Raw genomic sequence first — 15,735 nt, 5'->3', positions numbered from 1 at the left:
TATATACAAATTTTCTAAATCTTTGCATGACATCAGACAAAATCTGTTATGTCTCTGAATCCCTGTTTCTCAGGAAGAGCTGGAAAAAATAACTGTGGTCTTAAAACTTCTAGTAAATTTTAGTGTTTCTAGTAAATGATTCCTATTTTTCTCCCTAGTCTTTCTGACACCAAGCTTATCAGAAAGTCCTTGTTTAGGGTCAGCTAAAGTAGTGTAAGTGATATTTTTTGCCAGATGTGACCTTCTGCTAGCACTCTGTAGAATTCCAATGTTAATACCACTTTCTATAAATATAGATTCCGGGTGAGGAAATGTTCTATCTCAAGAACAGTTTGGTTGCTGAGAATCTTTTTCTTTTTAGACTCCTGGTTCGCTGGCTATTACTCACTGTTGGCATTCTTCCTCAATTTCACTTTTGTTACCTCCTTCTTTCGTGGTGGCAGAGGCTGAGAGCCACCTCAAGTTCCTGAGTTCCCCACCCACCTTCCTTAGTGGTTGCCATTGCATTAGAGTTGGACCACCTTGCTTCCTCTACCCCTTGAGATTTTTTAAATAAGAACTTTTTTTTTTAATCCACAGCCTTTCCTATTGGCTGGACTATTTGCCTAACAGACTTGCCAGTAAATCCTACACAGGGTAGCACAGACCCTCAGAAATCTGCTGTCCGTTCACAGGAAGCCCTTTCTGACAGAGGAGTGCTTTATTTTGACTAGAAGCACACAACCAGAAATGGGCAGAGGCAGCCCCAGGGAAGGCCTTCAGACAGCACACAGTAGCTGGCTTCCCTCTTCCCTGCCCAGCCCTCTTGAGCCATCCTGAGGACAAATTTGGCCCATAAAAGGCTTCTTTCAAGAGCCTGACTCTTTCACCATGAATGCCAAAGCCAGATCCTGGGAAGCACAGAAAAAACATCCTACATCTGAGGAATGTTTGCTCAAAGTCCTAACCCCACAGCCTAGCAAGCTACCACCACATTGAATACAATTTTTTAGACTTTTCCCCCCATTTTACTTTGGAAACAAGTTGACCGCTGGTAAATGACTTAACTTGCAATTGGCTGTTAATTTCTCTATACTTTTATAAGCACACTTGGGAATTAGTAAGTACAAAAAACCTAAAGGTAGCCTATTTCTTCCTAGTGAAATATTTTGGATACCAGACCGATAATTAGTAAAGTTAACCTGACATTAAATGTGTAGACCCTTAACATTTATTAACTTCCATCTTGCTTTCCTGTTTTGAGACTGGTGAATGCTTTTCAGAGCCCTAGTCACTTTTCCAGGCCCTTGAAAAGATTCCAGGCTCCAGACCTTAATGTCCGAGGGTTTAAAATGTTCTGCCCAAGAAATGCTTTAGCTCTGAGGTCTTATTCTTACCTTTGAGAATGAGAGTGTGTTTGGAGTGAAAATGGGAGTACATTTCTCTGAGAAAATACAAGCTGCTCACAGATAACACTAGTTTACTAAAATGTTGTTACCTCAGTGTAAAACACACATACACACACACACACACACACACACACACACACACATAATTGCTAGGTTCCGGCATTTAAGTGCTCTTGAACAGATGTTCTCTAGGCCTTTTCCTGCCTCCTGTAGTCTTTTCAGAGAGACATCTGGCCACAGTGAAAGGCCTAAACCAGTGAGTTCTAGGATATAATGATGCATGGGAACTATCTGAGCCTGAGGGAAGGGTACTGTAAGCAAAACAATCACTGAAATAAAATATCTATATTATTTTCCCAAAATTAAAGGAAAAGAGGAGAGGAAGGAGGAAAGGACATGTCAGCACCTGTATTTTAAAAATTATTCATCTTTGATTTCTTTGCAAAGTGACAAATCCTCCTTTTCCCAAAAGAAAAGCTGTGCTTTACACTTACTGTATCCTCTGACTTCCTTCAGGGTGAATACAGTATAAAAGAAAAGAACGTGTATTTACAAATCCTCTCAGCCAGGTTCAAAGCTGGCCCCGCCGTGCTCACCCTGCAGTTCTCCAAATGTGTGCCAGGGACCCCCAGGGCTCCCTGAGAGCCTTCAGCTGCTCAGAGTCACAGCTGATGCACAACAGGCTAAGATGTTACTTGCCCTTTGTTCTCATTCTTTCCCTGAGTGCAGTTTCCCAGAGACTGTGGGATGCGACATCACTGCAGATGGATGTATACACACAGGTATCCAAATCCGTCTGTAGCCTAGTAAGCAACACATTGAAATTATGTTCAATACTGTGAAACAGTGCCATTTTTTAAAAAATAATTTTCATCGCAGTACTGGGATTTGCAGTACTGTTCATCCTACGTTGCACACATAATACACCCATTACCAGAGAGCCCACTTCCCTCCATCAGTGTCCCAGAGACCCCTTCTCACCCCCCAGTACCCCTCTTCATATAAAGTCAGTCTGTAGACAGAATCTCCATTTCATGACTCTGACCATTTGTTTCACCCTTACTTTTTCTTTTAATTTTTATAGTTGTTCAAAATAATTGATTACATTCAGCATTCCAACACCAGTTCCTCCACCATTACACTTTCCCACAACCATATTTTGAATTATTCCACCCCAATTCCCCAAGGCTGCCCCCAAACCAGAACTTTGTAATAATTTATTTTGTATTGCTTGCTATAAAGAATCTGCTGAAGATTATCCAAAAAAGTTCCTTAGAGGAAAGTGTGTGAAGATTGTTTTATCACCCTGGAGCCATTAATCCCTTGTATAGAGTATTAAATGTTGCCAGGAATTCTAAGATTTTAAATAGGGTGGTACAGCTAGAATTAAATTTTTAACTGGATGGTGACTTTGGGGTCCAGAGGTCCGGAGGTCATGCATTCACGACTCCATGTGAGCCTGGAGATTTCAGTCATACGTGCTGCATGGGGCTCTTTCGGGGTGGGTGATAAGACTCACCCACCCCCCTCTGGGTTAGCCTAGCACGGGGTCTGGAAGCATCTCTGCAGCATGTGGCTTTCTTCTTCTTCCAAGGTTTATTTGTGAATCTGGATTGTGGCTGTTAATGAGCTTAAATAGCGCCAGAGATAGTTGGGCGTGACTGCCAGGCTACTGGAAGCACAGAGAGATGGGGGGAGGTCACCCATTCCCAACTCTGTGCATGTCTCTCCCTTACTACATTTCTTTTCTTTATTCTCATGTTTGGGATAGATCTGAAACTATTTTTATTCCTAGCTTTCTGTTCTGGAAAGCACAATTGCTTTGTAGTCTTTGAATGGCATATGTGTTCACAGGCAATGAGGTTACTGTTATTAAAAGAAGTAATAAGTATTTTTAATCCCTCGGGATTAAATATTGATTAAAAAGCTCAGGGGGTAAGATAAAAGCATTGGTCAAAGATTTGGGTCTTTCTAATGATAACTTTTTGTAATGAGATTGATAAGGATGCAGTGTTGGGAATAGGAGGGGACCTTATGACATTGGAGGAAAGACACTGAGATTGATGGTGGGTTGGAACATTATAAGCCTAAAGCGATACATTTTTTTTTTTTTTTGCTTTTTGGGTCACACCCAGCGTTGCTCAGGGGGTTACTCCTGGCTTTGCACTCAGGAATTACTCCTGGCAGTGCTTGGGGGACCATATGGGATGCCGGGGATCGAACCCGGGTCGGCCATGTGCAAGGCAAACGCCCTACCCACTGTGCTATAAAGTACCTTCATTTTAAAAGTCCTGTGGAAGGGCTAGAGTGATAGCACAGTGGGTAGGGCGTTTGCCTTGCACGTGGCCAACCCGGGTTCGATTCACAGCATCCCATATGGTCCCCTGAGCACTGCCAGGGGTAATTCCTGAGTGCAGAGCCAGGAGTAACCCCTGTGCATTGCTGGGTGTGACCCAAGAAGCAAGCAAGCAATAAATAAATAAATAAATAAATAAATAAATAAATAAATAAATAAATAAATAAAAGTCCTGTGGAGTCCTCAGTATCTATATGATCAAAGGGTTTTAAGACAGAAAACTTCAGGGAAGCCCTGGTATAGCATAGCAGTAGTTGCTATATAGGGAATATTTCCTTATGCCAGGAACTATACACAGCATGCTATATTCATCTTGTTCAATATTTGCCAAAAAGACTACAAAAGATTTTATTTTCTGTATGTGTTTATTTTTGGTGTAGGGGCTTCACCTGGCGTTGCTCAGATGCAGCTCCCAGCTCTGTGCTTGAGAGTTGCTTCTGGCAGTGCTCACGGGACCATGCACATGATACCAGGGATCAAATCTGGGCCTCCTGCATGTGCCAAACCTGTTGAGCTATCCTCTAGTCCTAACATAGAGGCTTTTTTTTTTAAAGTCTGAGGGACTAGAGCGATAGCACAGCAGGTGGCCTGCTTGCTTTACACACCACTGGATTTGGTTCCCCTACCCTCTCCCCCCCTCCCCCCAAAAAAAGGGACCAGGGATGTGACTCAGTGGTAGAACATATACCATGTATTTGTGAAGCCCTGGCTTCAAGCCCAAGCACCAAAAGAACAGCAACAACAAAAAAAGTCCTTGACAAGACTTAGCCTGAGAAGGTGCCACTGCTGGAAATGAGGGAGCTTCTCAGGGTGTTCTGGTGACACAGCCGCACTCCTGATGCTGAACAGGACTGGCCCACAAATTCACTCTCGGCCACTCTAAAAAGTGAAGTTGCTGGCACTCAGTCTGAGTTTCACCCCGAACACCGGGAGAAGTGCTCCCTTCTCTGCAGAATTCTTTCAGGAGCACAAGAGCTCCTACGTGTCAGAGTGGTAGCACACACACTGCCACCAAATAGACCCTGAGCGACTGTCTCCTTTCTGCATTGCACCCCGTCCTCGGCACACTGCCTTTGGGGAGACTCAGTGACTTCCCTTTCTCCTCTAGATGGTCTTCAGACTGACAAAGAAGCTGATGGAACAGAGGGAGTTGATGAAGATATGATTGTAACCCAAAGTCAGACCAACTTTATCTGCCCTATTACACAGGTACTGTTTCTTTTTCCCACTGCCCTGGAAAGGAGAGGTAATTCACTTCACACAGAGCAAATATTAACTGTTTCCCTTTCTGACTAGACTTTATCCTTGGAGTTATAGAGGGAGGAAATGAGGGTCAAAGAGTATGCATTTGAGGTTTTCAGCCTGAAAGTTTCAGTCATCTGTGCCCTTAACAATTTAAAAGGTTGGGGCCGGAGAGATAATACAGCAGGTAAGGTGCTTGCTTTGTATTCAGTAGATACCAGGATTCAATCCCAGGACTCTATATGGTCCCCTAGGATCACCAGGAGTGAAACCAGAGCCAGAAGTAAGCCCTGAGCATAGCCAGGTGGGCCCCAAAACCAACAACAGCAACCAAAAAGTTCAGGCGGAAACATAAGAGCTTTGGTTAAGGATTCGGCTCACTCTAATGATAATTTTTTTTTAATGAGATTAATAAGGATGCAGCATTGGGGATGGGAGGGGACCTTGTGACACTGGAAGAGAGACACTGAGATTGATGGTGGGTTGGAACATTGTAAACCTAAAACACTATTACTGAAAAGATTGTAAATCACAGTGCCTACATTTTTTTTTTAACTTTTGGTTTAAAGAATTTGATTATAAATGAATGGCTCATAGGCCTAGTGACACTGTTGCCACTGGCCTCTGTCCATTTCCTCTGTGGTCATCTGCCCACGTAATCATCAAAAGCCTTGACTTTGGGAAGTTAAAGCATAGATGCTCTGGTCTAGGAAAAATCAGCACCAAGTAGTTGGTGACTTGGAGAAGTTACTGGAAGTTGATCCTTATCATTCCTAAAAGCCTCCATGTCTCCTTGATTGCAGCTGGAAATGAAGAGGCCCATGAAAAATAAAGTCTGTGGCCACACCTATGAAGAGGAAGCCATTGTTCGCATGATTGAGTTCAAGCAGAAGCGGAAGAAAAAGGCCCGGTGAGTTGGTGCCCGGAGGGAAGTGGAGCCTTGCTAGCCGTAGTCAGGGTGAGGTGGTGTGCGCTGAGGAAACGACCCTTCAGTGTCTCCCTGCGGGACGTCCACCTCCAAGTCGTGTAAACATGGAAGCTGGCTTTCTGGAAAAAAACAATACATGAGGAGAACATTAGTAATCCTTTCAGGAAGAAGCTGAGGGAATGTCAGCCACACCTTCAAAACAGGAGAAAAAGGAATTGGGTTGAATTTTAATCCCTAGATAACTGGAATTTTTATGAATTTGTACAGCCTAGGGGGAAAAAAATGAAAATTTTTTACTGAAAGACCTTTTTGTTTTGTTTTTGCTTTTGAGCCACACCCAGTGGTGCTCAGGGTTTACCACTGATTCTACACTCAGGGGTCACCCCTGGTGGGGCTCTGCGGATCGAACCCGGGTTTGCCATATGCAAGGCAAGTGCCTTACCAGATCTCCTATCTCTCCAGGCCTGAAAGATTTCTTTATCCCTTTATACGTATGCCTACCCAGACAAGAAGGAATGATAAAAATGTTGTTAGTGGTTTTTTCTTTTCTGTAATGCAGGGTATTTATTTTTTAAAAAAATATATTAAATCAACATTATAAGATAAGAGTGTGTATGCATTGGTCAGAATGATCAAGATTCCACTGTCAAAGAAAGCCTTTCATATTTTTAATTACTTGAATAATTTCTCAGCAAGTTTAGATAAATTCACAAGTAATTGTTTGATGGAACTTTGTTTTCTTAGAATGTTTGGGGAATGTTTCTTTTGTTGATTCTCCATCCCTGAGCCCGTGGAAGGCAGGGCTCTGTCCTGGCAGAATCTTGAGTTGGCTAGACTGACTTTGGCCTTTCTTACGCTCTTATCACAGATTTGCTGAAGGAATGGAATTGCAGGTGTGACCAGTTCTCTATGGGCTTCTGATAACAGTTCCTTTGATGTGTGGTTTTCTTCATTGCCCAGAAATTAGCTGGTCCAGACCTGGAATTGGAATTCCCCGCCACCCCTCCTGGGGTGTGGAGGCAGAGAGATAGGGTGTTTGAGACTTGAGTTATCTTGAGGGTCATTCAGTCAAGTAATTTATCCTATTTGTTCTGGAAGAACTACCCAATGGTTGCAAAATTGAGATTGTTTGAGTGCATGTTTATCTGTTTTGAGCTTCCAACTTAAGGGTGAGATGTCTTATTTCCCTAGTGAAACTTCCATTCCCCCTTCCCCCCGTGAATATAATTTTCTTTGTTCTAGACTCTCAAGCCTTTTCTCTCTACTTTTATTTTTCCATTAATTTTGGTTTTGGGCTCCACCAAATTGTTCAAGTTGGATGCTCAGGTGCTCATGGGCTTGAACCTATGCCTCTCACCACAAACCAAGCATCATGTGCCCTAGCCCCGTGAGCCAGTTCCCAGCCACCCCACCCCCTTTTTTAATGTTCATTCTCTGAAAAATGCAAAATTTTATTTGGGTAGCATAAATGTCTAAGAATAGGTATTTCCAACTAGTTTCCTGTTTCACAGCCCTTCTGTCTTTAAAGTTTGTGGTATTCTCCAAAAGTCAGATTCGGAAAGGGCAGGCACTGATACAAAGCGCGTTTCTCCGGAGTCCTGGATCGGTCGGAACAGCTTCAGAACAGACTCACATTTAAATGTGTTTTGTTTATTATGTACTTTGACTTTCTAATGTCCTTTGCCTTTTTTGAATTGTACATGATATTTGCACATGATATTTGGAAGGGTTATTTTGGTAACATTTGTCATTTAGAAAAAGGTTTGTTTTTTTTCTGTCATCCTTCTATAACTTCGATACAGAATCTGCAGATCCATGTAGCTTACTAATAATGATTATCTCCAAGTGGAAGAATCCCAGAGAGCTTGCAGACAAAGTAGTTGCCTCTTGAAAAAGATGAAGGATTTCAGCGAATTGGTAAAAATCATTCTTTCTAGCCAAGAGACTTGCTCCATGCAGAGGCTGTTGTGGTGTGGGAGGGGTGGCCTCATGGGGGGGAGGGTGGATGGCTGTGTGTGTAAGCTCATGGTGGAGGCTTTCAGAGTTCTGATTTCACTGGTTTCCTCATCAAAAGGTTGATAATATTTGTCCCAATGATATATTTAAAATTTGAATAAGATAATGTTTAATGGCACATGGTAAGATTCTGCACAAATTATACCAACATCCTCATTCTTACCACATTATTTAATAGGCATGAGAGAGCATTGCCGTTTTGAGAGAATAAGGTGAAACAACCAAGGTGAAACAACCAAGAGTTACCCCGATAGCAATTCAAGGGATGGATTAAAAAGACATAAGAGGAGGGCCCAGGAAGTGTATGGTGGTTAGGAGCCAGGCCCAACATGTACCTGACCCAGGTTTGATTCCTGGGACAACATAGTCCCATCCTGCACTACTGGGGAGTCTTGAGTATCCCCGCACCACGAGGTTCAAGCAGCACCACATCCTCTGGACCAACCACGGACCCAGTGGCTGAGGGTCTCCAGTGGGCCGCACCCCCCCAAATGTCCTGAGTGCCCGTGCACATACACACACACACACATACACACACACATACACACACACACATACACACACACACACACACACAGATACCACCACCACCACCACCACCACCACCACCACCAATAGCAACAACCAACAGCAAAAAGACGTGAGGCGAAAGTGACAGGCTCCTTTTGCCGAGCATTTGATTATAGATGATGAGAACTTGTCTTGAGGCAAGAGTAGAAGGGAATGAGAAAGGGTGTGTTTCTGGAGGAATCATGCACAGAAATTACTGCCCGCAAATTGGGAGGAACAAGGGAATGGATGACTGTCCTCGGTACTCTGCACCTGTGGAGGGAGGACTGTGCGGTCAGCCTGCAGGGGGCAGAGGAGACGAGTCTGCTAGGAAGGCGCTATGTGCGTCCCAACAGCACCCCATTGGGGAGGAGCCAGGATGTTCCTTCCCCATCTGGAAGAACCACCATGTGCTCAGACTCAAGAGAGAGCTTAGGCCGTGACACTGGGCAGGCACCCTCGAGGACAAGAGGGCGGACAGTGAAGTCACTTGCCCAGAGTATAGCAGCCAGCACAGCGCCCAAGCGGTCTGGCTCGTTGGTGAAAGGGAAGTGAGTGAGAGGAAGAAGCTCCCAGCAAAACACTGTCATAGTACTTGTTGAATAGGCGGGAGAGAGGGGAAGGAAGGAGGGGATGAACTGAGCATCTTGACAGCCAACGTAGGGACCAGTTGTAAAATCTGGGGCCTCTTCAGAGCCTGCTCCAGAGGCTCCTGAGCAAGCAGCAAGGCACGAAGCAGCGTCACTTCCCCTCGAGCACGTCAGGGAGATGAGCAGTCCCAGGTCACCTTTGTTTAAAATGTCTGTGACATGTCATGCTGGAGACAGCTCCCTTCCTCCTCTACCCCTGCCTGTGTCTTTAATGGTCACATGGGAATTCCAGGTGCTCCGAGTGTCACTGGAACAGTGTGACTGGGCCTGCATGTGTCTCTAGGAAGCGCTGCCTGCTGGCTGCAGTCCCAGTAACATCATGGTGGCCTCAACCCTAAGTAAATGCAATAGTTTACGCAGAGTCCTAAAATAAATCTTCTTATGAGCGTCTTCTGCTTTCATAGTAACAAGGCAGTTCTAGTGTTGCACAAGCCATTTCTTTCTCAAGAACAGTATCGATCTCTAAGGAATGGTTGCATTGGAAATCAGGGAACATAAAGTTAAATGGACTGGAAACATGTCCAGGAAAGCAGAACCCTGACTTCGTGTTTGGATTCCCTGTCCTGCCACTCATCAGATCCCGTCATCTCTGAAGCCCCCGGTCTTTGCACCTGTAAAGAGCAAATAACATCTCTGAGAATTTCAGAGTTGAAGAAATGGAGGAGATGAGAGGCAGTGGGTGTTGTGAGTTCCAGCCTTGGCCTAGGCCCACCGATTCCATGGGAATGAAGAGCATACAACTTTGGAGAAAGTTTTGGGGGACCACAGGGCACTGAGCAATAGCAGCATGCTTAAGTCAAGGCCGTTAGTGCTGTGACTTAGCCTCCCTGCTTAGTGGCTCGCTCTGTCAGATGCCGTTACTCTCTGGGTTTAGGTGTGCTAGAATCCATCCCACTCACATTTCTCAGAGTATCTAGAGATCTTCCTTGTAGCATCCAAAGGATGGACTGGAAGTCTTGGGGCCCAGAAAAACAAGAGATTCGGAATCTTGACCAGAGCAATTAATTGTACAGCGTGTGTGTTGCTTGCTTGACCTAAGTTTGATCATCAGCATCACATATGGTCCCCTGAGCACCGCCAGGAGTGATCCTTTGAATGCAGAGCTAGGAGTAAACCCTGAGCACTTCAGATGTGCCCCCCACCAAAAGGAAAAAACATTCATGGGGTCAGTGGATAGGGTGTTTGCCTTGCATTCAGCTGATCCAGGCTTGATCTCCAGCACCCTACATAGTCCACCAAGCCTGCCAGGAGTGATCCCAGAGTGCAGAGCCAGGAGTCAGTCCTGAGAACCTCCAGTGGCCCCAAAACAAAACCATCAGTTTCTTCAACTTTAAAGCGTATGCTGAGGCCAGCAGGGAGGGTCTCTTAGGCACCCGTAAGAGTCAGCTTCCAAGTTCAGCTTCCACCTTCCTGCTTGCCCACTGTCACACTAGAACATTCTGCCCCGCCAGTGACCCGAGCGCCCAGCCCCTTCAGGGCCTGCAGGTCTGACTCCAGCACAGCAAGAGGGAGAGCTTAAGACTGGGGCTCACCACACCCCTCTTGCTCACCAGGATGTTGTGGGGATTAGGACTAATGCTTCGTGTCTCTGGAGGAGCGCCCTGAGTCAGTGGCAGGTCACTGGGGCCGGGCCTTGGCCTCCTGAGCTTCAAACATGTTTATTGGAGGGGCCTGGTAGACACTTGGCAGGGGAGGGCAGGGACATGTGCCTGGTGTGTACAAGGACCCAAGTTTCATCCTTACATTGCATGGCCCCCTGCATCCCACTGGGCACAGCTTTGGAGGCCCCCAGCACTTGCTCCTGTGATTTGGTGCCCCCACCTCAGCACCCCAGGCCTGAGCACCCCATCACCATGGGCCCTCCCATGGCCTCTCCTCCAGGGGCTGTCTCAGAAATGCCACCCCTCCTCCACATGCCCACAAGTCTGGGCCGCCACCAGCATGCCCCCCACCCCCAGCTGCTTGGGGGAAACCTCAGCTTAGGGCCGGAACCATCCACTGAACCACCCATCGCACCTGCTGTGAGTGCTACCTACTGGTCACTTACTGTCCCGTCTCTCAGGGAGAGAGGAGTCCTGGAATGAAGTCACTCCCCAGAGCCTCACAGCCAGGAGGTCTGAACCCAAGTATTTTTATAACCACTGTAGCACTGTCATCCCGTTGTTCATCGCTTTGCTCAAGCAGGCACCAGTAACGTCTCCATTCCTCCCAGCCCTGAGATTTTAGCAGCCTCTCCTTACTCGTCTTTCCCAATGATTGGAGACTCTTTTCAGGGTCAGGGGAATGAGACCTGTTATTGTTACTGTATGTGGCATATTGAATACGCCACAGGGAGCTTGCCAGGCTCTTCCATGCTGGTGGGATACTCTCGGTAGCTTGCCAGCCTCTCCAAGAGGCGCATATATATATACATATATATATTTCCCATATTTCCCTTTGTGATGATGTGTCCAGGAATATGTTCACTTGTGTGAGGTTCAGCCCGAGCATGTGGAAAGCAGCCTGGAGCATGGTGGCGGTGGGGTAGTGAAGGTGGGCTACCGGGGCTGGGTCCACTGAGGCCGGGAGGGCTCTCACTCACCCCCGTCGGGGCACCCCTGGTGTGGAGTTCAGTGGCATGGTTATGGTTATTTTTATAATATTATTATTATTATTATATTTGCTTTCTGAGCCACACCCAGCAGTGCTCAGAGTTTACTCCTGGCTCTGCGCTCAGGGATCAGGCAGTCTCGTGAGACCACTTGGGGTGCCAGGGATCAAACCTGGATCAACTAGGCCTGCCTCTCACCCACTGTACCCTCTCGCTGGTACGCCAGGTGTTTTTGACTCTGGAGTTTTGTGTCATCTGGTCGCCCTTGGGGGAAACAACATGGGGTGATGAAGCGCCTACAGTTAAGCCCCTTCATAAACCCAGACCCCTTCGTGGGGCACAAATCGCCCAAGGCTCCATTCCTGAGACCAAGGTGCCACCTGCCTGACCGCCGAGCACTGTGGCCGGTCCCCTCAGACGGTCTCTGCGCTGTCCTGGGCAGGCTGACCCCACTGATGTCACCAGGAAGTATTCCTGTTCACTGTCTGCTTCCTCTCTGAGGCTTCATCACTGCCTTTGTGTGAGTCTTTGTTCGGCCCCGGGGCTGGGGGCTATGGTGCAGCCTCAACAGAGAAGAATCAGGGTGGGTGGGGCAGTGTTGAGTGGGTCGGTTAGTTCCTGTCCCCGGGTGATGAAAAATGCCTTCTCTGAACTTCAGAGTTGGTCTCTCCCAGTCGCTGACCGAGCCGTATACTCCGCTTAAAGCGCTCGTTTACCGTGAGACCTCAGGGCTTGGGGACTAGAGGGAAACATTCCCCAGCCTTCCTACTCCTTGCTGGGAGACAAAGAAAGCCGAGTCACCCTGCTCACATCCACAGGGTTGCTGGTCGAGAATCCTCCTTCAGCCACACATCCCTGACCGCGCTGTGGAGCACTTTGAATATTTTGGCTCCAGGCTGGGGGCTGAGGCCCCCCCAGCAGTATGAGAATACACTTGAGTCTGTGCTTGGGGGACCAGGTGGTGCCCGAAATCAAACCCAGGCCTCCCACATGCCAACCATGTGCCCTCTGAGCTATCTCCCCAGCCTACGTTTCAGAGTTTAAAAATAAACATTGTTAGCAAGCATATTAGTCATTCTATTGATTAATTCCGCTCTGATATGGAGCCGCCTTGATCAGAGAGCAGGGCCCAAAAAGGAAAGTTTCTCTTTCGTGTTGACCTATTGGGCTTGATTCTGCTGCACAAAAGACAATTTCTGAGGTTCTCTCTTAACCCCTCTGCTTGAGGGGTGTGTATGTGTGTGTGTGTGTGTGTGTGTGTGTGTGTGTGTGTGTGTGTGTGTGTGTGTGTATTTCTGAGGTTCTCTCCCCTCTGCTTGAGATGTATGTGTGTGTGTGTGTGTTTCTGAGGTTCTCTCCCCTCTGCTTGAGATGTATGTGTGTGTGTGTATTTTTGAGGTTCTCTCCCCTCTGCTTGAGGTGTGTGTGTGTGTGTGTGTGTGTGTGTGTGTGTGTGTGTGTGTGTGTGTGTGTGTGTAGTGATGAAGCCCCTACACTTGAGCCCCTTCATGGGCCAAGTTCCCCTCGCACAAGATATATATAGATGTAGATCTTGTAGTGGCTATTTTTGGTCCTACCTTGTGTTTGTCATCTTTTATCTTAAAATAACTGTGCTCTTCTGGGTTGTCCCGAATCACTGGGCCGGCACTGTGTGTGGGTGGGAGCCTGTATTTGCATTGCACAGTTGGACGGTTAGTACCACGTATAGGGCCGGCACTCAGAAGACTTGTGAGCATGCGCGTGTGTACACAAGACAGAGAGGTGAGCCACTCTCAGATCATGAGAATGATCACTGGGCGGGGGTGAATGTGAGGAACCAAGTTACTGCAGGCCGTGAGTACTGTGTATGGAGCTTCTGCCCCCACTTAACAACCCTCCCACCCCCACTCCATTTTTTTTAATTGAGTCACCATGAGATACAGTTATAAAACTTTCATGTTTGATTTTCAATCATACGATGATCAAACACCCATCCTTTCACCAGTGCACATTTTCTACCACCGAAGTCCCCAGTTCATCCCAACCCTTCCCCTGCCTGTGTGGTAGACAGTTTCCACAATACTCTCTTCTCTATTACATTCAATATTTCAACACCATTATTATTTGGAATTTTTCCTCCACCACTCAAACCTGCCGAAAGGGCAATGTAGACCATTTATTTTGTATTGCTTTGTTATGAATAGCATAAGAGGTCGCGGCCACTCTTACGCTCCTGAAATTCTAAAATTTTAGTAATAATTAGGGTCTGAAGAGATCTCTGCAGTGAGCTCCTAGGTTCCAAGATTCTTTAATGTGTCTCTGGATCACAGCCTCTTAGGATCTTAAGTAGAAGCCAGCAACTATGGGCGTTATCTCAGAGTTCGTTTTGTTTATTTTCATTTTGAGGGGTCTATTTGGTTGTTGGTTTTTATTGTTTTTGGGTTTTTTGTTTTAGTTTATTTATTTATTTGTGTATTTAGCATACAAAGCCTATGCCCAGTCCATCTCTCTGGCCCTCATTTAAGTACTTACTTTGGGGGTGGGGGTGACACACCCCATAGGGCTTAGATGGTAGTGCTAAAGGGATCCTGTGTGGTACCAAGTACCGCCCTGGGATCAACTGTCCAAGACACACGCCATAACCCCCGCACCACCTCTCTGGGCCCTCATTTCAGAGATGTTGCTGAGGTATTAGAGTTTAACTTTGTTGCTCTTTTCTCCTTCCCAGTTGCCCTAAAATTGGCTGCAGCCACGAAGACATGAGGCTGTCTGATCTCGTCCAGGATGAAGCCCTCAGAAGGGCCATTGAGAGCCACAACAAGAAGAAAAACCGTCAGCCAGAGTAGGGCGGAGCCTCCTGCCCTCAGGAAGTTACAGCCTGCTCCTCCCCAGCTCCTGGAGAAAGTGCTCACTGCCGAAGCACATACGGGGGGCGGGCGAGGGGGGCAACGCGAGGCTTTTCTGTGTAACCAAGATCATTTTTCTATGTTACTTCAAAATTTCCAGCAGATTATAATCTTTATTTTTATCATTTAAAATAAAAAGTTGATTATCGCAGCATGTGCCGCCCAGGGCCTCCTCGGGGCCCGTTGTTCCCGCCGTGCAGGCTGGGGGGTGGTGAGTGCGTCTGGCCCTCCCTTGCCATCTTCACTGAACAGTGCCAGTCAGGAGATGGAGGGCAGGGCATGCAGAAGCACCCCCACTGCAAGCATGTTCTATCCTCTAATAAGCCACAACGTGAGGTTCCAAAGCAAATGTTGACAGTTCCAAATAGGCACATGCGCTTATTTATCCTTTCAACTGGCACGGGGTGCTCCAGCCACAGGTGCGTTGGCTTGATGCTGATCGGCACCCATGATGCAGATTCCCAAAATGATTTTGGCCAACTGCCCCCATTTCCAGAAAAGAAAGTTACTCAGTGCCCCCTGGAAATCAACCTAAAGAGAGCACTCCCCTGCCCCCCAATGCATGGGAGAGGACTCCCATCCCTTCCTTCCCTCCATCATTCCAAATTAACCCCTGCCTTACCCCCGAATTGGGGAGACGTTGTTATAATGAAAGTGTGCTCCAGCCCTCTCTGGAGTACCCCAATGCAGCAACCACATCCTGGCTGTGCTTTGAGATCTTCAAACATGAAATAAAGACAGGAACCTGAGCGATAGTACAGCAGGCAGGGCATTTGGTCTCACCCCCAGCATCCCATAAGGCCCCCCATCCTGCCAGGAGTGGTCTCTGAGCGCACAGCTAGAATAACCCCAACACTGCCAGTTGTGGCACAAAAGAAGGAAGGAAGGGAATGAGGGAGGGAGGGAGGAAGGAAGGAAGGAAGGAAGGAAGGAAGGAAGGAAGGAAGGAAGGAAGGAAGGAAGGAAGGAAGGAAGGAAGGAAGAAAGGAAGGAAGGAAGGAAGGAAGGAAGGAAGGAAGGAAGGAAGGAAGGAAGGAAGGAAGGAAGGAAGGGGAGAAAAGGGAAGGAAGGGAGGGAGGGAGGGAGGGAGGGAGGGAGGGAGGGAGGGAGGGAGGGAGGGAGGGAAAGAGA

At 47.0% G+C, this 15,735-nt stretch overlaps 1 protein-coding gene across 2 annotated transcripts in view; it reads left to right on the top strand.

Annotated features, from left to right (window-relative positions):
• NSMCE2 (NSE2 (MMS21) homolog, SMC5-SMC6 complex SUMO ligase) overlaps positions 1-14,756 on the top strand; it is a 253,682-nt gene extending 238,926 nt beyond the window's left edge. For both annotated transcript variants that reach the window (XM_055126045.1, XM_004607751.2), the window contains 3 exons: positions 4,853-4,953; positions 5,790-5,896; positions 14,427-14,756. In XM_055126045.1, the coding sequence (XP_054982020.1) occupies positions 4,853-4,953; positions 5,790-5,896; positions 14,427-14,544 (326 nt within the window). In that variant the 3' untranslated portion in view covers positions 14,545-14,756. The remainder of the gene's footprint in view (positions 1-4,852; positions 4,954-5,789; positions 5,897-14,426) is intronic.
• Positions 14,757-15,735: the final 979 nt, after the last annotated feature.

This window comes from Sorex araneus, chromosome 2 (assembly GCF_027595985.1).
Source record: "Sorex araneus isolate mSorAra2 chromosome 2, mSorAra2.pri, whole genome shotgun sequence".
In the NCBI taxonomy this organism is placed as follows: domain Eukaryota; kingdom Metazoa; phylum Chordata; class Mammalia; order Eulipotyphla; family Soricidae; genus Sorex; species Sorex araneus.
Note: the sequence above shows the minus strand (reverse complement) of the source record. Positions and strands in the feature narration are given on the sequence as shown.